The sequence below is a fragment of the Sphaeramia orbicularis genome, chromosome 12 (genome assembly GCF_902148855.1).
Source record: "Sphaeramia orbicularis chromosome 12, fSphaOr1.1, whole genome shotgun sequence".
NCBI classification, from domain to species: domain Eukaryota; kingdom Metazoa; phylum Chordata; class Actinopteri; order Kurtiformes; family Apogonidae; genus Sphaeramia; species Sphaeramia orbicularis.
Window position 1 is genome coordinate 61,741,282 of NC_043968.1, and position 21,952 is coordinate 61,763,233.

The following is a 21,952-nucleotide window of genomic DNA, read 5'->3' on the forward strand; positions in this document are numbered from 1 at the left end:
TTTTAGTAAACTTGACCAACCTCGCCCTCTAGTGGTAATAATGGGAAACTCTGACCGGATCTGCACTGAAGGATGTGTGTGCAAACAGTGATGAAAGAAAAGTAAAAATAGTCATTGTCTGTTCAAATGGTTCCTGTGAGTGTTTTATTATATACTGATGCTGTCTCTCAGAGAATAGACTTTAAAATTCTCTTGCTAACATATAAAGCACTGAATGGTTTAGGCCCAAAATACATCAGAGACCCTCTGGTCCAGTATGAACCATCCAGACCACTCAGGTCATCTGGTGCAGGTCTACTCTGTGTTCCCAAAGTCAGAACTAAACATGGAGAATCAACATTCAGTTTCTATGCTCCGTATATCTGGAACAAACTACCAGAAAATATCAGGTCTGCTGAGAGTCTGAGTTCTTTTAAGTCCAGGTTAAAGACTCACCTGTTCACTGCTGCCTTTGACTAACAGGCTTTTGACTTTTTAAATGTTACATTCTACTTCAAAATTCTGCACTGCAACTCTTACTTTAAAATGTGTGTGTTTTTATATTTTTGGATTTTATGTGTTGTTTTCTTGCTTGCTGTTTGTAATCACCTTTTACATGTTTCTTTTATAATGTTTTAAATGTGTTTCTTTTTCCCTGTCGTTGTATTTCAATGTCCTGTGTGAAGCACCTTGGATTGCCTTGCTGCTGAAATGTGCTCTACAAATAAACTTGCCTTGTATATATTTATAGTTTAGTGCAATATTAACTATGCAGTAGTTAAAATTATCTGCTGTTGTAAAGTTTTATCTACAACAATGCATCGTATTCTTCTATCTCACCAGGCAAAGAAGGCTAAGTACCAGGACATAGTGGAAGAGGTGACCCTCGCGGGGTGGCATGCCACCCTCTACCCAATCGAGGTCGGCGCTCGGGGTTTTCCCGCCACATCTATGCGCAGTTTTCTGCAGAAGATTGGGCTTAATCCCAAGCAACTGCAGAAGGCCATCAGGGAGATAGCCACAGTAGCCGAAACCAGTTCTAGGTGGCTGTGGCTGTCAAGGGATCGTAGCTGGACCCCTTCTGCAGGTGAAGGCTAACTCAGCCTTTGCTGCCCCACTCAGGAGAGGTGTACAGGTTAAGGGGCGAAACACCTGTGACCCTGAGATACCTGCTGAGGATGCAGAAGGGGTCCCTTGGAACACCGCTACACACCGCCAGCTCGAACCACAACATCCTTAGTTGCTACTCCAGTCTTCGCTTGTAGCAAAGCACCTTCGGTGTTTACTTTATCTTATCTTACAAGATCATCATACATTTAACCCTAACTAAATGTATCCCAAGCATTAAATAAATTGAAGATACATGTCTTTTATTGTAGGGAACAGGAAGGGTATAAAAGACTTTTAAAAATAACTAAAGTCGTCTAACAAATGTGGAATAAAAAGTAGAATATTTGCCTCTGGGATCCACTGGTGTAGAGGTGTATAGGGGAAATAAAAACACAAGTATTTCAACTTTTACTTAATTTGTACAGTATAAATATATTTCATATCTTAGGCACATTTCTCTTTTTATCCCTATTTCTACACATTAATAAATACATACTGAATCCCGGTTACATTTTATTTATCTGGAATAAATCCCATCGTCACAATCATTTCATTAGAAGAGGTAAAAATGACTTACTTCAACTTTATGAGTAACGGTGTGCATCGATGGCCAAAAAACAAAACCTCCTATCTGCAAATTTTTAGATTTTGAGTTTTCACATTAAATGGTGAGAACAAGGATGACTCCACATTTTCAGTCTATCTGCAAGATAATCCCACCCTTTCTTATGACATGAAGGTCACCTGACAACAACAACAAAGACCATTCTATAATAAAACTAAATGGTTTTTTTTGTTTCCTGAAAAAAGTGATTTTTTCAGATAGGAGGTTTTGTATTCTGGCCATCGATATATGTATGTATACATTATACATGTTGTATTTTAGCACTGTATCTTTAATAAACTGATCATCTGACAGTATCATCCACATGGTGGCACAGTAATTGTATGTTCCCTTAAGTTATTTTATATAACAGAACAGCACCCCTTGATATCCAACAGAGTGATACCTGTGTATGAAATGTAGTGTGATTGAAGACAGCTGTATATTTGAACAAGAAGATTTGTTTTACTTGTTTACCAGCTCACTTAAACCCCAAACATTAAACAGCAATGGACAGTTTTGACAGTTTTGAGCTGTCTCAAGACTTTTCCTCCATATTTTTTCTCCACATTTTCACTAACCTTAACCCATAAAGACCCAAACCTCCACCAGCAACCAAAACCATCTACTGATCTAAAATATTTAATCACTATTGATCCACTAATCCTATTAATACATGTAAATAATTGGTGTAAAATACAGTTTGTCATCTTTTCATGGTCATCAGATATGACCCATTTAGACATTCAGAGACTCAGTAGTGAATGTGGAAACACTGTCATCTTCTACAACATTGATTCACCAATAAAACCCATGGAGTTGGATCAATGACAGTGGATGGACACAGTTGTTCTTATGTTTAGTTTTTGAAAGTTTTGCTGAAAAGGTCACTTGTTCTTTATTTCTTTCTGTTTCTGATATAATAGCCCTCAACTTTAATCTGCGCTTTAATGAACATTTACATGATCAGCAAATTAAATGTAGAAAAATATTGGATTTACATATAAAAAAAAACAAACATAAAATACAGAGGTTGATATTATTATAAATGTTGATAAATCCCTTAAAAAAAAGGTTCAGTATCGAGAAAAAAAAATATTTTGGAAGTGCCACAAAAGTAGGAGTGGGTCTTTATGGGTTAAACAGTATTTTACTCAGTCACAGATATCCTCACAGTGTATGTTTCATTTGTATAATTGTTTGTTATTTTCTACATTTTTAGGTAATATTCTAATAGATTTATGTGGATATCAACATTTTTGTAATCTTGCCTTTAGTAGCAAGATAAATATTGCCCCCTCATGTTACACGGATGTGAATGAAAACAATTTTTCATAATTTTGTCATTTTTATTTTTATCATATATTGAAAGAGCAGCATGAACTGTGAGGAAGGTTTTTAATTTTTTCTTTTAAAAAAGTGTTACAATCAAAACAAACAACATTTAGGTGGCATGTAATATGTTGAATAAAAGTGAATATATTTGAATATTTACATTGTTTACAATTGTACAGTATGAATAAATAATACATAAACAAATAAACACAGAGCACCTCTAAACCTTTGGATAAGTAAATATATTTTCTTATTAGAAGCACCTTGAGGTTCATACATCCTGTCCAAAAGGTCAATCAGATGTTCTCGATTGAGGAACTTGTTGTTCATGTGCTTCCGACCTTTACAACCTTGTTTTGTTGTACTTTACAGCCAGATCAGATTAGTGGAGGTGATTAACTGATCACACATCTTCACTGAAAATCAGAATTTCAGAGCAGGGATTTGGAAACAGGTAACTTTGGCCCATGATGCATTTGTTCGTTTGTAGACAGGCATCCATGTAGAGTTGTGTTTTTCATCTTCAGACAGATTTCCAGAAGGAACAGACATTTTTCCTGTAAAGATAAGGAGCAGTTTTATTGCACTTCATTACCCTCCGACTTTGGATATGCCATGTAAAACACACGTGGACACAACACAACGAACTAGAATCCTTTAGGTGTTAACAGAATATTTCAGACTTTTTTTTTTGCAGGTTCAAAAGCCTTAAAAGAAAACAAAATATAAAAAATACTTTCCCACTTCCCTGCACACATTAGGGATCAGAAGGTAAATTTCTCAAGTTCAAAACCAAATGATTAGTAATTTCTAAGATGTTCTGCTGTACCTGCAGAATTTCGTGCCACATTCTGAGTGATCCCTGCAGCTGGAACCGACAGGCTTCATGCTGTTCCATCGCCACAGCAGTGACCGCTTCGTCCGCTGGATCAGACCACTGATGTTTTCAGGTAGTGGGACTGAATCCACCTGTGAGGGCAAACATAGAAGAGCTCAGATGAGGATGATAATCAGGATGTACAGCAGTGATAGAAGACAAACTCTGTATCTGTATGAGCAGCACAAAGACAAACACTTTACTTACTTGAATGGCGCAGATTAAAACCACACAAATGGAGAGGACAACAATCTTCTGCTGAAGAGTCTTCATGTTGGTTTCACGTCAAGCTCCAAAAACACGCTGGTCTGTGGTAGGACTAGTGTGCTGTCTCATACCTCTTGTATTAAAGCTTTTAAATTAGGCTGGGGAGGAGTTATGATCTAACAGATATCAAATATTAATCTTCCTCTAACCACAGCTTTATTGACTTGGCAGAGAAGCTCAGATTGAACCAAGTGAAGCAAACCTCGTCGTGCACTGGTACTTATCACTTTAATAATGACAATAAGAGACAAAGGTTATCTGCAGGGGTCCAAAGTACACCTAAAGTCAGTAATTAAGGGCAATTCCACGTTGCAAGATCTGACCCTCAGATTTTAAGTGCATAGATGTGTCACAGTCAGGCGAGCAAAATTAGAGAAAACTCAAGACACATCAATTGCAGTTTCAGATCCTCATTTTTTAACAAAATCAACCATGCAATGAGTATAAGCTGCAAATATATGGTACATGTGTTACATAAAAGCATCTGCATGTAGAAACCGCCTTTCCTGAAGCCTTAAAAATACGTCTGGTAGTGTGGTTTTTTCAGATTTTATTTTCCAATCAATTTAATCATAATTTTCATCAATGATTTATTTATTAAAAAAATAAAATAAAAGGTTTTAAGGGGGATTTGGATAAAGCCAAATGTGGGTGAATGCAAATTACAAGCTTTAATGTTAGCTTTAAATGGTCTTCAGTGACATTAAATGCATCCCTCTCTCTTTCTTCTTCCATGTCATCTATTGATTACATGGAAATTATAAGCTTTGACAGATCTATTAAACACTTTGCCAAACCTAGTTTCACGGGCTAGAATTGGTCTGATCATGGATCTGTAATGGTTAGCAGAGTAAAACACAACAGTAGTCATGTTTATGTACACTGTAGTCCATAAAAGTGGAGTTACATATTCATACCTCTTCTTATGAAATGATTGTGACACTGATTTGTTTTTGATTAAGTGTAACTGGGACTCAGTATGTAATTTTGGCTCCTGGTCAAATGTGATTACTGATGTGTATAAATAGGAATAAAAAGAGGAATGTGTTATTCCAATTTAGGGACAAATGTGTATATTAGCATTTGAACTGTTCGCTTGGTACAGCGTTCCTACAGGTTTCTACAAGTTAAAGACCTTTTTAAGACTACTTAAAACAGAATTTAATACCCATTTCAAGGCCATAGTGGCAAAAATTTGTGCTTTCTACAATTTAGGAAAATGTATTCTTCTTGCACAGAAAAACTGAAAACACGTTCCCCACCAGTTGTGTCATCCAGGTGGAGAATGATCTTTTCTCCAACCAGGCATTATTTAATATGCACTTCCTCATGCTTACTTTTCACTTGCTAGTCCCTTAAAGTTCCCCAAGTCAGCTTTCTCAGGCGACTAATGGCTGCACGTGTGTTGGGCTGAATGTCCTGTGATCATTTCTGCAAAGTTAGCCATAACTGGTTCCTAATTTCACTACAAAGTGTCAGGTTGGAACAAGTGGAACTTAGACTAATGTTACTTTCTTTGCAGCTTGGACATTTGCCAGACACATTTACACATAATACAGCGATCAAATTTATGGCAACATAACTTAAGACCATATCAAATTTAAGAACTTTTAAAGACTTTTTTAAGGTATCAAATGCAGATTTGTAAATTCAAGACTTTTAAGACTTTCTAATACCTTGTGGGAACCCTGTTGGTAACTAGTAACATGTAAACAAAAATATGTATGTAATTGTATGCATGTAATTAAAAAGAATCTGTTTAGTGATGACTTAAATAGAAGGACAGTAGAGGGGTTGCTGACCCAGGTTAAACACATGTTCCTGCTGAAAAAGTCTGGGAACCTCTGAACTAGATGATTCATAATGAGACTGAGGGTGTTTCGTTTCCATCAGGTCAAACTATTAACACACACTAAGTTTCAACACCTACATCAGACCCACCTCTAATATTAGTCATTGAACAGTAATTACTTTCCTGATAACTGCACAGAGATGATACAGTATAGTGAACCCTATATAAAATGTCTGATAAAATGAAACATGGCAAAATGATATGTAACACAATTTAAAAATACAATTCAGACAATATGGAACACAATAACTTTATTGATATGTAGTAGTATATGACATCACGTGCAAATTGTTAGATATCTGACCTATTGAGTGTGTGAACAGCCATATGTATGTATAGGTTGTTGTGAAAAGAAATATCTTTGTTACATATGGCAACAACAAAACTTCATAAAACCTGTCAGTAATGTCTGTACAGCAGAAACAGTGGTTACATAAGCTCCAAAAATGGCATCATAGTGGTATTTTGTGTTGTTCTGGTCAACATATCGATTTAAATTTTTTACAAATTAATAAAAATGTACAAATTGACAAGACATTATGATCTGATAATTTGTTGTTTTTAAGTGCAAAATGTCCTACTCTTACACTGGAGTATCTCCAGTAAATGACTAAAATAGGTTTTATTTGGCAGACGTGTCACTTGGTCAAAGGTGTTGATATGTTCGTAAGAATAGGAGTTACATTTTAGAACAAAATCAGCAGAATTTAAACAATCAGTAACTTGTGGCAAAAAAAAAAAAAAAAAAAAAGCAACAGACAGAAACCTTCCCTTTACACTGCTATGGCCCGGTTGGCATCTGATGTATTTACAGTACAGAACTACAACGTCATGTTTGGCATGTTCAGTTAAATTGTACACTAATATTGCCCCAACGGCAACACAGTAAAAGCCTCTACACTGACATGATTTAGCTCAATATAGTCACACTTTCAGGTAAGCAGACTGATTCAGAGAAAAACATCAAATGTGACATTCTTTTAAAAAATGATTCTAAAAATCAACATGACTTAAAAAGCCTTTAGGTCTGGGTTTTAGGAATAGCATTCATTATTCAGTTTCCTTCATTTTAACACACTTATTGTTCTTGCCTATATAAAAGAGTGAAAAATTGATTTTTATATCATTGCTAAATAGAAATATCTTTTCTTAAATTACTTTACCTGAAGTTTAACATTTGGCTTTCTCCCTTAACCTTCTCCTTAAATACTCTCTTACACCTGCAGGATCCAGTCTCACTCAAAGCAGCAATTTCACAAAAATATGAGCAATGGTCAAAAACGTTAATATTTTTGTGTTTGTGAAAAGAAGTTGATACTTGGGGTTAATAGTAAAAGCTGCAGATGTAATGAATACTTGAAATGGTACATTTTACAGTAGACATGGTATTCTCTTTCCTGTTTGGTGCTATGATGAGAGCAGGGGCTGTCGTTCAGCTGCAGTACTCTGAAAGATAAAACCATACACACAGATTTAAAGCCACAGAACATGTCAACACAAAATAATTCTCTTTGAAAAGAAAAATCCAATAAATCTGACACAAACTCACCAAAGCTAATCTTAATAAACATTTTTTCATAGAAACATATTAAACAACTAAATGTGAGACACTGCTGATTGGGGAAAAACTCACACAAATTTATCCCCAGACTCTAATTCCCCTCATGTTTTTATAAAAAGACAACTTTGCCAAACTTTCTACATCAGTAAGTATTGTATATTCAGCTTGTTTATATCTCCAGACGTCCAATCTATGTCTTACCTCAGGGACCTTCTGTCGACACATGAGGAACATGAACAACACTCCCATGATGATGCCGAGACCGATCAGCATGAACGGGATGTTCACCACCACATTCTGCTTGACCATGACCGTCCGCAGTTTCACGGCTGAGGCGTCGTCAATGAGGACACTCTAAGAAGAGAGCAGAGAAATATTAGAGATAGATATTCATACGTAAGTAAATAAATCTGCCTTGGACAAATTAAATCTTCAATCTCATCTCATACAGTTCAGTAGTGCAAAATTTCTTTAATGTTTCTAGGTTGAATATGACACTAGAAGCAGGACTAACTTTTAGAGTTTTTGTATAAAATAGACAAAAGGTAAAGGATAGCTTTAAATTTCAGTTTGTCACGAGATAATTAGTTTAACTGATTGTAGTATTGCAGATTTTAAGCTTCAGTCAGAGCCAGGTTGAGGGTTAAGTCAAAACTTTGCGACACTAACCAATGGTATCATAGGCTCTGCACATGCCATTACTATTAACAGAATTTAGCTTTAATATGTGAAAATACAAAAAAAAAGACATTTAAAATGAAACGGGGCATGCTTAGTCTGTTACAAACCTGCTTAGTCTGTTATGTGGCTGAAATTACCTTCATATTCATTTCAATATATTTAAATAAATAACACTTTGTACCAGCACCATTTTTTTTGTTTGCTTTTTTTTAGTAGTAAGCTAATTAATACATATAACTCCCTAGCATTTCAAGTATGAGACCTTTTAGTTAACATTCTATTATGTTTTTACTTTAACTACTGACAGAAATGATGGCATTATGATTCCGGTTGATCTCAATCAAAATGCAATGCGATACCTTCAGCACAACATATTTGAACCTTTTATTTGGAATTTGTCTTTGTCAGAGCTGAGAAAACAGCACAATCGAACTTAAAATACAAAAACATTAAGTGCACTAATGTAGGTTATGATGTGCTCTCAGTATTATTTTAACAATCAAGACTATGATTTCAGGGTTGGCTTCATGTGCACTCCCAGCCTACATAGAACTTTTAAAAACTGGATCAGGTCACATATGAGTGCTTATGATCATCAGTTCTGTGGTAGAGCTGTGTGGATCACTGTCAAGTCCACCTGCCTTTAATTAAAGTAGACAATTGTTTGTTTTACTCCCAGTTTCATTGTTTCCTTCCATAAATACAGTCACGGTGCTGCATGTTGTAACCCTCAGTTCCGCTCGAGAAGGCGGGTTTTGGTGGGAAAGTGATGCTGATGCAACATCTCTATTGTTTTCAGGTTCCACATTTTACAAAAGACCCAGTATTCATGTGATTTTTGAATCCTCGTTATTAGGCACAAGGACAATTAATATATGAAAATATGGAAACAACTGCATGAACACCTCTACGCATATTATGACAGGGAACAGATGTTTGTGTGAAGGGCATACCTCATTGAGATAAACCACAGGAAAAACTACTGTCCTTACGTTCTCTGCTTGGCTGTAAGAAAAAGAATATTATTCAGTATATTCTTGTTGCCATTATTGGTAATATAAACCTTGGCTCATGAAATAAAATTTAAATATTGAACAGGTGATGCTTTCTTCAATTTCATGACTAATGTGTCTTTCATACATGTACTTCATGTGAATACGTGGCATTATCTTGTTTGTATTGTTCCGCCAAAATGTCAAGTAGATACATAACAAGTGAGCCATGACTGTCCAAAAGTCAATTCATCATGATGATGGTGGCATACCAGTAATTACTTTACAGTTATCCTACTGGCAGCCCTTTCCTGATGCACATACAGCTATTATAATGTCACGAGGGTGTAAGAGGGTTTTAAAAATAGGTGCAGTACTTGAATCCAGTTGCAAGACAAAACATTACCTGAATCTGGGTATTTTCTCTATAAAGACATTGACCTGGAGGCGCTTGGCTGCTTGCAGGACGATTCCTGTTAGCTGCAAAACAGAATTATGGCATTTTAATATTTAATTTTAAATATAAATAACTGTAATGAAAATGTGACATCTTTTTGTTCTAATGTATGTAATTTAACAAAATATAACCAAAGAAAAGGGAAGACTTATTTAAAGAAGAGTTGTTTTTGTTTTTTCTACACAGAGAACTTATATGAAATGTGAATATATTAAATGTCATGTTTTACCATTGTTGATTTTTCAGACATGATATACAAATGTGCTTAATTGTTTGTTTGTTTTTTCTTTTACTCTATTGTAAAGTATTTTCCCAAATGAAGAAATAAAATTACAAAAAATAAATAAATAAATAACTGCAATGACACACTAATCAACACATTCACAACTAATACCAAAAGTCAAAACACTAAGTACATTGTTCAAGATGACACCGCAAAACACTTCTGTTTTTCATGAACTGACGAATCACAACTGAAAGCTGCAGTGTGCACGGTTTGCTTTGCCCCGGTGCAAACCCATTGACAGGATTTACGACAGCGATCAAAGAACTGCACAGGGGAACAGAGCACAGTGTTTAAACAGACCAAACAGGAGCTAGTTTAGTGAATTTAAGGGAAAGACACGGTTGTAAATGAAATTCAGTGATTTTGTATGAAACAGAGCATACAATTCACAAGCTACAAGTTGCTGTCAATGCATGTTTTAATACATTTTAAAGCAATGATTTAGTGAAATACTATTGCATCCAAAGATATTTTACATATGTTTTTCTCAACCTAAAAAAAAAAAAAAAAAAAAGAGAAATTAGTGACTAAATTCACTGTGAAATATGATAACACTTGTATATGTAATAAATATAACACAAATCAAATATTGAAACATCCTATATTACATTTAAAAACAAATAAACTGTAGCGAGGATTGGTGAAAGTAGGTTTTTAGACATATTTTACTAGAAGAGTGTTGGCCTGTAAGTAAGACTGCAACTGAACTTATAAGGCATTTAGAATATTTTATGTTTGAAGTTAGAAACACTAACCACTGCATTACAATTAGTGTCATAACACATCTGATAAGACATTACCATTATGATTGATTTATTAGCTTTTATTTTTACACCTGTACTGTAATATTTTTTTTTACAGAATCTTGCAATTTCATTTACATGTTGCTTTTTTTTGCACATTTCTTGGAATATTTTGCACTTTTTATACAATCAAAATGTGCATATGAACCAAAACAAAACACATTATACAGTTAAGTAACTAAATAATGCATCACAAACTAATTATACTTGGACTCTAGTGCATTTACAGGTAGTTTAATCCAGTATTACCAGGGTTAAAATGCAACCACAAGAAATCATCCTCAGTTTTCAAAGAAACATCAGGCCACATATTGGGTATCTGGAATTTGGAAGCAGTTTTTCACTCTGGTCTCCTTGATAACAGATTAACCACAGGCTCACCTATTAATACACTTGATAAGACACAAAGCTTATCTTGCAGTGGCAGGTCTGTACCAAGCACTTAACATGTTAATATTTCACCATAGTTTGTGAAAGAAAACTCGTGGACAGGAGCTGTCACTGGAGGAGTTTGCCATCTGGTGGTCAGGAATAATGTACCTGAAGTTGAAGTGTTTGTCGTATTTTATCAACTTTTTAAATAACTGTGCATCTTGAAAATGAGGACAGAGCAAAAAACAAACAGAAGAACATGCAGTGTGTAAGTGTCAATGTTGAGATTTCCTACCGGATTGATATCAATGGTGGTTTGATGCTCCTCCTTCTTAGGATTCATGCCAAAAACATCCTTTACAAACTTCTCGTCAGCTTGGTAGAAGTGTGGTGACGACATTATGATGGGAGCTCCTAAACACATAAAACAGATTCAGAGTGAGCAGAGTGGATGATGATGATGATGATAATAATAATAAAGCTTCCTGAAGAACATCCTCTTATTCAACACAGTTAAAAATATTTTATTTTGCTGAATTCACTTACCTTGTTTACATGCACTGACATTAAGCAAACCAGAGCCCAGGCAGTTTCCAGCAGGGACACAGAAACCTGCATTATCTGGGTTCACAGTCAGATTTGCAAACACTTTGCTGGGAGGAGTAAAGCGATATCCAGGAATCCCTTTCACTGTCACGTCCTCCTCATACACAGCATATAGAGATCTGGGAAGAGTTGGAGGAATGTCAGCAAGGATAAATCCATTTTGAGGTTCAAAACAAAAAGGAACCACAATGATTATTGTAGACGAGTAAAGTTTTCCAATGGTTCTTTTGGTTTTCAGGGTGCTTTGGGCTCTATTCAACCTACAGTTAAGGAAGACTTAGTTGTGTGGATGTGGAGTCTGGAGGCTCTGCTGCAAGAATATCTTATGTTTTTCAATGAAAAATAAATAATTTAGCACCTCTTTGGTCTATGGTTATTATCGTGTGTATATGAAAAAAATCTGTAGAAGCATCTAAAAGCTTAAAAACAAAATTTGATGAAATGCACTGAGGTCCACCTTCCACTCCTCAATATGGCATTATGTTACATTAGTCTTTTCACCAGGGCTGAAGTAAGAAATTACATTATTCTTGTTACACTAACAAATTTGAAGTTTCTGCTTACTTACTAAATTTCATGTTTACTTGTGTTATTTTACTTAATTTGATTATTTTCATTTGCTTCTTATTGTGCAACAAAAGCGATGAACCATACACTGTAAGCAGATATTTACAGTATTGAAAAAAGCTGAAAGCTGGTGTTTTTAAGCAGCATTTAGTAAATACTTGATACTGACCTCATTTAAAAGGCTAATACTGGTCAGCTGGGCTAAATAGGTATCCCTAATCCCAAATCCAGACCAGAATAATACCTGGGGAAAGGTTTAGCTGGACTTTCTTGGAATGATTAAGAGAGAGCAATTTCACTAAACAAACTGAGCTTGAAGCCACTGAGAATTCATAACCACATGGAGCCGATTGAATTACCTACAATGAAACATGCTCAAACTAAGCAACATTAAAACTGACTGGGGAAGTCAAAACAGTTTGTGTATTTGTCATTTTTGTCGTTAGCTGCTTAAAACACAGTCTTCTAGTATCACTCACCTGCACAGGTCAGAGGAAAACATGTAAAGTGTTTCATTTTTGGTGACGACTGGATGGAAAAATGCTCCGTTGGTTCCATTAATCATGTTGCATTCATCAGACGTCCACCAATCCAACGAGCTGCAGACAAAAAAATGTACATTTTTGTATATGTTCACGATATTACTTTATAATAGTGTTTTTACAGAACAATTACGTTTTCAAAAAGACATGAAAAAAGAACAAAGCTGTTTGCAAAGCTGTGACATGTGACTGACAGTAAGCTTGTTTCGAGTTCATCAGAAAACAAAAAGAGGGAGCTCCTAAACTACATACAGTGGTACCTCTAATAAAAACTAGGAGTGAAAGCTGGATCTCTAATAACGGCCTGGGGTGTGGTCCACAAGAAAAAATAAAGGCCAGTTCCCTTACACCAGGGGTGTCAAACTCATTTCAGTTCAGGGGCCACATTCAGCCTAATATGATCTAAAGTGGGCCAGACCAGTAAAATAATATAAATAGTAGGATAACAACTTATAAATAATGTCAAATCCAAAGTTTTCTCTATGTTTTTGAGTGGAAAAAACTAAAATTCCATTATGAAAATGTTTTCACCTTCGAACCATACCTGAACATAACATGAACAAATATGAACAACCAGAAAATTCTTAAGAAAAAAAGTGCAATGTTAACAATATTATGCCTAAGTTTATCATTTATACATGTGCATCACAACTTAAAGATTTAGTAACAGGTGGAATATTGTTAAAATTCCACATACTTCTCTTAAGACATTTCAGATTGTTCATATTTGTTCAGGTTATTCCTATTTTTCGTAAAAAGATAGTCTGTAAGTGTAACTTTTTTTTCTAATTTTACTTTTTTTTTACACTAAAACAAAGAGGAAAATTTGCAGTTTTCAATATTTATAGGTTATTAAAATAATATTTTACTAGTCTGATCCACTTTATATTGAATTGACCTAAAATGATTTTAACATCCTTGATTATTAATATCTTCAGTGTAATTTTTGTATTTCACAAATTCATCCTAGGGGCCAGATTGGACCTTTTGTCGTGCCGGTTTTGGCCCCTGGGCCGCATGTTTGACACCTGTGCCTTACACAAAAATAATGAGCATACATGTGTAGCATCTGTCAAACATTTTGTTTCCAGTTAAGCACACTTCTGTTGTGTTTAATTAAGGAAGTCAGTGATATAACATGATAACATGTCTAGGGTGAACCCCACCTTTGCTCATAGGTAGCTGGGAGTGGCTCCAGCACCCCCACAAGGAAGAAGTGGTTCAAAAATTAATGGCATGGATGGATATAATGGAGACATTTTTAAGCTATTTCAACACTTTTATTATAGTTCATTCATCTGAAGTGTTGTCAGTCACTGCAGGTGTGTTAATATTCTAATTACCAGAACACTAGATGGTTTTAAACAGTTAAAGTGTGGAGTTTGTACTGAAAGCACAATACACTGCTTTTAACAACACAAACAGGTGTCCTGACCACTATTAGAGAAATGATGGTGATTAACAAAGCAGATCACTTTGATAATCATTGCATAAACATAATAACCAGGAACAATATTGTCGACTGCAACATGATAAGAGCTGGAAGTAGCAATGGAAAAATATTTTAGTGCTTCCTTAATGTTATCAAGTAGCACAAGACAAGCCTTGATCATTTCCTGCCAGACACTGATACAATCACTCATTGTGTGTGACTGGATTTAAGGAGGAGATCATTTGTTAAACTGGTTTGTTCTGGAGGTGAGAGACTTATTTACCTATTACCGTTCCATGTGTCCACTCTGGCAAAGTCTTTTGAGCTTCCCTGGCCAGTGAAGAAAACATACTTTCCATCATTGGAACCATTGTTCTGTTGGGAAAAAAAAATAAAGAGCAGATAAAAGTTATTAATATCTGTCAAATCAATAAAAGAAAACAAGACAAAAAAAAACAAAAAGGATAAAGGAAGGAAAATGTAAAAGTATTATACAATTTAAAAAAGATAAGATTTCTATTGATTGGTTTTCTGATTAAATAAGGTTTCTGGGGAATTTTCTGGAGTTGTTTGTAAAATATCAGGTATATGAACCATTCAGGCAATGCAGAGTACATATATGTACCTTATAGAAGAGTCCGAAAACATCATCCAGACCAGGCTGAAACAGGCTGAGGGCTTTGAGCAGGCCATCCTCATATCCCCACAGCAGCTCTCTAACTGTTCTGGTGATGAACAAACCTTCTCCTTGGGATCTCATGTAAGATGAGATGACACTGGCTGCTAAAGCATTATCCTTGAACTTCTCCATCACCGTCTGTCACGAGAAAGAACAGGTGAGATCTTGTTAAAGATAGAAATAGCTGATCCTTGATGTCCACAGTTTAATAAGAGTAAAATTAAATAGTGTCTCATGAAGTAAAAAAAAAAAAAATCTGAAAGGAGATAAAAACTAGCACTACCTGAATGAGTTGAACGAAGAGGACCTGATTAAATTAAACCTTATTTCTGTTATTCTATGAGTTTAGTAACTAAAAGTAGAATTTCTCTGATGTCTCTTTAATGACAACCAAAATAATCTAATCTGAGATCCCTGAATGTGTAGTTAATACAAGACTTAACTGTTGTAGTTTTGCACTATTTACTTTTAGATCAGTGATTATTGATTCACTGTGATAAGTTGCTTTTACTCTTTTGTTTGCCATACATTTGCTGTCACTAATGAGCACCTGACTCCTTTATATATGTACATTTAGTGTTTTTGACTCTGTGAACTGTCCACTAATAATTTTTTTCTTTAATAATCTCAGTTGACCTTGCTACACAACTCCAATGTTTACTGTACTCTGTAAGACTGTAGTGAAATTGCATGTTTGAATTTATAAATATTGAACTTACTGTGCAAAAGTCTTAGGCCAACACTAGGTTTGTTGGTATACTAAAGTTAGAACGGCCCACACATATGCATTACTGTATTAACCCTTTAAGTGCCAAAGTCGCAGTATTGCAACAAGCAACATAACTAAATGAAACAGACAGCTTTTTGAAATCTTGATATCAAAATTGAATATTAACACAAAAAAAACCTCTGGCGCCTAAAGCGTTAAGATACAATCTGAATATATGAGAAGCATACGACTAGTATAAGAATAAATACTTTAAAAATATGTTAATATGTTAATATGTTAAATATGAAATCAAATGAACAAAAACAGAACTTGTATTTTCAATACATAACGCCTATAATCTTTGATTCTACCAGCGAATGTCTGGCTCACCATGGCAGGGATGTTAACGGTCCTGATGAGGTCTGTCTCCGGGCCTCGTGACATGTTTCGTTGGAATATGTAAGTCTTAGGGTTGACGGCAGCCACTTTAGTGCCATTTTCCTGGAAGTTCACATCCTCCATGGGCCGATACTCCCTGTATATGAGAAAAACAAAAACATGACATTAAGCATGGTCACGCTGAAATGATCTTAAAACATAACAAGAAAAGCACTCAGAGAGTGCAGACCTCCGCCAAGGCAGATCAGTGGGCCCCCGTGGCCCCCCCTGCCCCCACCCCCAATCACCACCAAAATTTAATCATTTCTTCCTTGCGCCAATATAAACATTTCCTGAAAATTTCATGAAAATCCATCCATAACTTTCTGAGTTATCTTGCTAACAAACAAACAAACACGCACGCACACACACACACAAAGCAAAGCGATCACAATACCTCCTGGCGGAGGTAACTAAATAGGACCAATGGCCTTGTAGCTTACCGGCCAAATTAAAAGCTTTGGGAAACGTATCCAGATGCCATTTATTATCACCCAGTTATGTGTATTTATTATATTACAGAAATAGCCCATGTTTTGGTCATATTCCAATCAGATCTGTAAAAAATTTAAATTCCAACTTGATATCATTGATATTTACTGATTTATTGGATCAATCCACTTCTTATCTCTTATAATGGGGAAATTTCTAAAAGTCGCACCAAATCCAGAATCAGATCTGAACTGAAATAATTTCAATACCTTGTGTTGACATCATCATAAAGAAGCTGTATACCAAGTTTGAAGTCAATCAGAACTGTAGTTTCGGAGAAGAAGACGATTGAAATGTTTTCCCCATAAGAGACCATGTTAAATATTCCATAAGTTCCCGGATCCAGAAGAAGATCCCGATCAGCATGTGGCCATTATGTTTTGGTCATCTCCCCATCAGGGCTGGACTGTAGAAATTTCAACTTGATATCATTTATATTTACTGAGTTATTGCATCGATCCACTTCCTATCTCTTTTCATGGGGACATTTTTCAAAGTCGCACCAAATCCAGAATCAGAACCGGATCCAAATAATTTCACTAACCTTTGTTGACATCATCATAAAGAAGCTGTATACCAAGTTTGAAGTCAATCGGAATTGTAGTTTTGGAGAAGAAGACGATTGAAATTTTTGTAATGGACGACAGACGACGACAGACGATGACGATGGACGCCGCATGACAACAATAGCTTACAGCCTGTTGGCCGGTAAAAAGGGGTGTCAAATGTTCAAAGTGGGGGGAGAAATATATGAAACAACAAAAATAGGATAGGAATAACCAATTTTATACAACTTAATTACATTTTCATGAACATCTCAGCTAACATGGACTGAACAAAAATATAAACGCACGAAAATAAAATGGTGAGTTAAAATGGATTTTCATGAAATATACTCAGTTTTATGATTTATTTGTGAAGTGACAGATTTGTTTTGCTCAAATGTAGTGGTCCAGTTTCACTCGGCCACCTCCAGTGAGTATATTAAAAGGTTGAATTTTTCCACCCATAAGAGTCATGGAGCATGACAGAGTGGTGGTCAATCTGCGTGACTAGTACACAGACACTCCTTACAGTCTGGGCAAAAAAAGGGCACACCAAACTGTGCACTTTTGTCACTCATCAACATGCCACAGATGTCACAAATAATGAGGAAGCGTGCCACTGGCATGCTCAATGCTGGGTTGTCTGTTACAGCAGTGGCAGCACGACTGAATGTGCATCATTCCAGGCCACATTTGACAACATGGTGATGTCCATGCACTGTTGGTGTACTGCTCTGTGAGGCTAATGGTGGACACACTCGTTATTAACATCTGTGAACTCGGACCATTGACCCCCATTGTGTTCCCAATGCCGTAACTCCTGGACTATTTCTTTTCAACTGCGTGTAATGCTCGCAAATTAAAGTCCATTTGTTAGGGAAAATATGCTGTTATTGTTGGCTATATACTCTATTTCATAACATACAAATAAATCAAAATATATTTTTCGTGCGTTTATATTTTTATACAGTTTCAGCTCCTCGGGCTGCAAAAAATAATGCTGATTCTGTATGATGGAACTGAAAGTTAATTTTTGACAAGCAAAGAAAAAAAATCCTATTTCTAAAGGTCAATCTATAAACATCTATATGCACCCGATGATCTCCATGATGCAAACTGAAACATAAAGGTGTAAAGGTTGTTAGGAAAACGTACATAATAGTATGTTCCATTACATAACTTGCTTCAAACCAATCCAGTTCAACCAAATATGATGATTTTGCATTGTTTCCATGGGTGTATTCATGTTAACTTTCTCAGGTACAAAATTTTGAAGGGATGCAGTCTCTTCAAGAATTTCACATATGCGGTAAAATGTGTTCTAACCCAGAAAGGAGAAAATAGCAGAGAGACAAACTGGCAGCTCTTCAAATCTACTGTTCCTTTTATTGCTGTGAGAGCAAAGGATAAATAAGCAGAGACAGAGCTGCACTAATGTCTCTGCATTTGTACAGTCTGGAGCTGTAATTTAAAAAAATAGTCCTGCTAAAATGTGCATGAAATGGCTTAAAGATCTGAGTGAAACTAGCTAAAATGAGATTTACAATCCACAGCAAACTGCTTTATTCCTTTCAGCAGCAGGTTGTAGGTTTTTGTAATAAACTGCCCTGCAGATGCACTGCGGACATGTTATTTATGTAATGTACAATGAAGTGGTTAAGTTCCATCTTCCTTTTACACTGTTGTTTCATATGCACCTCTAATGCATTTTGTGTGGTTTGTGTTTCTTTTCAGTGGTTCTCTGCATCAGCTGACTGGTTGCTTTCATTTTCTGAGCAGTGACTGTGCATCTGCATCTTGATTTACTCCCCAAACATCAACATCTCAAACAAGCTGGCAAATATTAACACTTTATTAATTACTGGTATTGATTCCATTTATCTGTCAAAATATTTATTGATTATTCAGTCCTGCATGATTTTGTGTGTGGAAATTAAGACAGGCCTATGCAACCTTTCATACTCAAACCAACTATTTTATTCCCTCAAAGTCTAAAATAGTGTAAAGGTAGAAATATGTGTATATGTGGCTCAGGTGAGAAACTGCTCCACTGTTTAATGGTTGTTTAATTTGGAGTGAGTAGACACATGCATTTGAAGTCACTGATTTATGATGGACAGCTTTGAAAATAATTACTGTACCACTGTGATGTGCTGTTGGACTGTGTTTTCTGTATCTTCTTTTGCTGATCTTGGTGGATTCACTGCATTTCCTTCCAGAGGTTGTTCTAAATGGTTGGTAAATGACTGTTCAGTCACCAGTAACTCAGTGCACTCCTCCTCATGAAGCCTTAAAGCCTCCACCACTTCTTCACCTGGCTGAGATATGACTCCTGTCCTTAACTTACACATGTTGCTGTTGAACAAAATATCATTGCTGAAGGGTTGATAAATTGAGTTAAATCATCTGTATCTACCAACAGGGCCAGTTCTAGCCTGTCATAATAGGGTGGGCTGGTTGAAATAACAGGTGGGCAACTTGGTTGGTATGTACAGATGATAGCGAAGCTGAATAGTGTCCTAAAGGCTGACAATTTGAATGGGCTCTATGCACAGCCCCACTACTTTCTGAACTTTAGGTGGCTCCTTTATTTCCTGTCTTTCATTATTGGACACACTGATGAATCCAGGTGTGTCTGACCACAGTAGTCACAACAAGAAGTAGCAGACACACCTGGATTCATCAGTGTGTCCAATAATGAAAGACAGGAAATAAAGGAGTCACCTGAAGTTCAGGAAGTTGTAGGGTTGTGCATTGAGCCCACTGCAGTCCTGATGGCACTGAAAAGAAGTGGTTTGGGGGTTTATTTAAGAAAAAGAATCACTTTATTGATCCCCAAAGAGAAATTCAATTGTGGGGCAGCTCATCTGTGTTCATTTACTCTTTATCTTTTGTATAATCCATCAACAGTCTGGAAAACATAGCAGGGTTCATGAAGAAAAAGTCATAAGATGGATTGGACAACGTGGAGCAAATTTTTGATTCCCATCCTTACACCTGCCAACTCCCACCAAAAACACAGAGTTCAGTCTTTTTTCTGACTCACTCACCTGTATGTATAAGGTCCGATTTCCACCACAGCTGGCCTGTCGCCATTCAGCATCTCCAGGGGGTTGGTCAGATTGAAGAAGTAAAACTGCATGTAGATGGGAGCGGGGGGGTTCTCAAAAGCATCAAAGGCCTCTGTGCCATTCTTCAAAACTACTTCCTATGAGGGACAAAGGGCACTGGGTTACTTAGCCCATACAGCTCAGAAAAATATGTGACTTCAGGAATAATCTGATGCTGATTAAGCTTTTCTTCCCATCATATGACAAACGGCTCTGTTGCACAAGCTTGCTGCTGCCAGTGGTCACAAAGTAAATATACTCAGTTACTATGTACTTAAAACCACTTAGAGGTGCTCAAAACATAGTTACACATATTTTGTGCTACTTTATCTTTGCAAAGCCACTAGACCTATATTTTAGAGGGAATTAATGCTTTATATTTGACACTTGAACTTGCTAGTTAAAGTGAACAGCATTATATTAGTGTTCTAACTCATGATAATATCTCATTTTGCATCATATTGAATATATAGAAGATATTAACACAATGCAAAATAATACATTGACAGAATATATGATATATATATATCACTGAAACACCTGCAGAATTAAAATAGGGCCATCAGCTTGCCAAAATAGTAAATTACACAGTCAATACTTAGATAACATATTAGTTTCTTTTAAACGATTTAAAAGTTGTTTTCGTCTTTTGTGTGCAAATATCAGTACTGTTTTTTTTTTTATGAATTTTTTCACCTGCTATTTTGTTTTCACTACAGCAAGCTAAAAATAATATATTTCGTTGTTTGTGTAGCCTTTCTGGATGCATACCATATATTAAAAAAAAAAAAAAATCTTAATATAACACTGAAGTATACCACAGACAGGATAAGGAGAGATTTCTTTCTTTCTTTTTTTTTTCTTACTAATTCTAATATAAAAAATACAAGAATTAGTAAGAAAAAAAGGTACATAAGCAAATATACCTCAAGTCAACTCATCAAACTGTTAGGATATGGATGATTGTAATCATTTTCCAATAAGCCGTGTAAAAATAACATACTTAGAGGTCAATAAACATTTAGCCAGCCGTTATTAACCTGAGGAGATATAGCATACCACAAAAGGAAGGTCCTCAATTCACCCCCAATCTAAACATAACCTCTATTCATAACAGGCTAACAGCTAAACGCTACTAGCTAAACGTTAGCTGTCACCTACTGTAAACCAGCTAACTATCACTAGCACGGTTGGAGATCAGGTTTCGTTTACCTTTTCAACCTCACCCTGCAGGAAATGTGGAAACACGTTAGACAGGACCAAAGAAATGCCCAAAATGAGCATTAAAATAGAAAATATTCCGGTGCTGTAAATACAGCATGATTTCAGTAGCATGGTGACACAGCAGATCGATCTGTAACAGCAGCAGTGACTGGGACTGACTGCGGACAAGTTACTGTGAGCCCAGTGTTTATCAGCCCTGTTTGTTTTGATGGTCGAGAATTTGCTCAATGATAATTTCATACACACTGAAATAGATCTCTGTTACCACTTCCGCTTTCCTCGAAAGCCGATCACTTCCGTGAGTACTCAACCATGACCAAGATACGCTACAGTGCTTTTTGCTGAATAAACAAGCGGTTTAATATATATCCTGTTAACAGAAAGAAGTATACAGCGTCCTACATCATTATTTGTGGGGGAAAAAAATACGTT

General features: G+C 35.9%; 2 protein-coding genes across 2 annotated transcripts; both read right to left on the reverse strand.

The window, feature by feature from the left end:
- Positions 1-3,074: 3,074 nt before the first annotated feature.
- On the reverse strand, positions 3,075-4,661 carry LOC115429783 (liver-expressed antimicrobial peptide 2). The gene is made up of 3 exons (XM_030149501.1): positions 4,113-4,661; positions 3,858-3,997; positions 3,075-3,585 (listed from the first exon to the last, which is right to left on the reverse strand). Exons 1-3 carry the CDS (start codon positions 4,176-4,178, stop codon positions 3,552-3,554), a joined length of 240 nt encoding a protein of 79 aa, XP_030005361.1. The 5' UTR covers positions 4,179-4,661; the 3' UTR covers positions 3,075-3,551.
- Positions 4,662-6,260: 1,599 nt separating this feature from the next.
- On the reverse strand, positions 6,261-21,746 carry scarb2c (scavenger receptor class B, member 2c). Its single transcript, XM_030149633.1, has 12 exons — positions 21,509-21,746; positions 20,237-20,394; positions 16,102-16,246; positions 14,949-15,140; positions 14,607-14,698; positions 12,829-12,948; positions 11,723-11,901; positions 11,472-11,590; positions 9,665-9,738; positions 9,220-9,271; positions 7,787-7,939; positions 6,261-7,470 (listed from the first exon to the last, which is right to left on the reverse strand). The coding sequence occupies exons 1-12, from the start codon at positions 21,629-21,631 to the stop codon at positions 7,432-7,434; spliced, it is 1,446 nt and encodes a 481-aa protein (XP_030005493.1). The 5' UTR covers positions 21,632-21,746; the 3' UTR covers positions 6,261-7,431.
- Between the last annotated feature and the right edge of the window lie 206 nt (positions 21,747-21,952).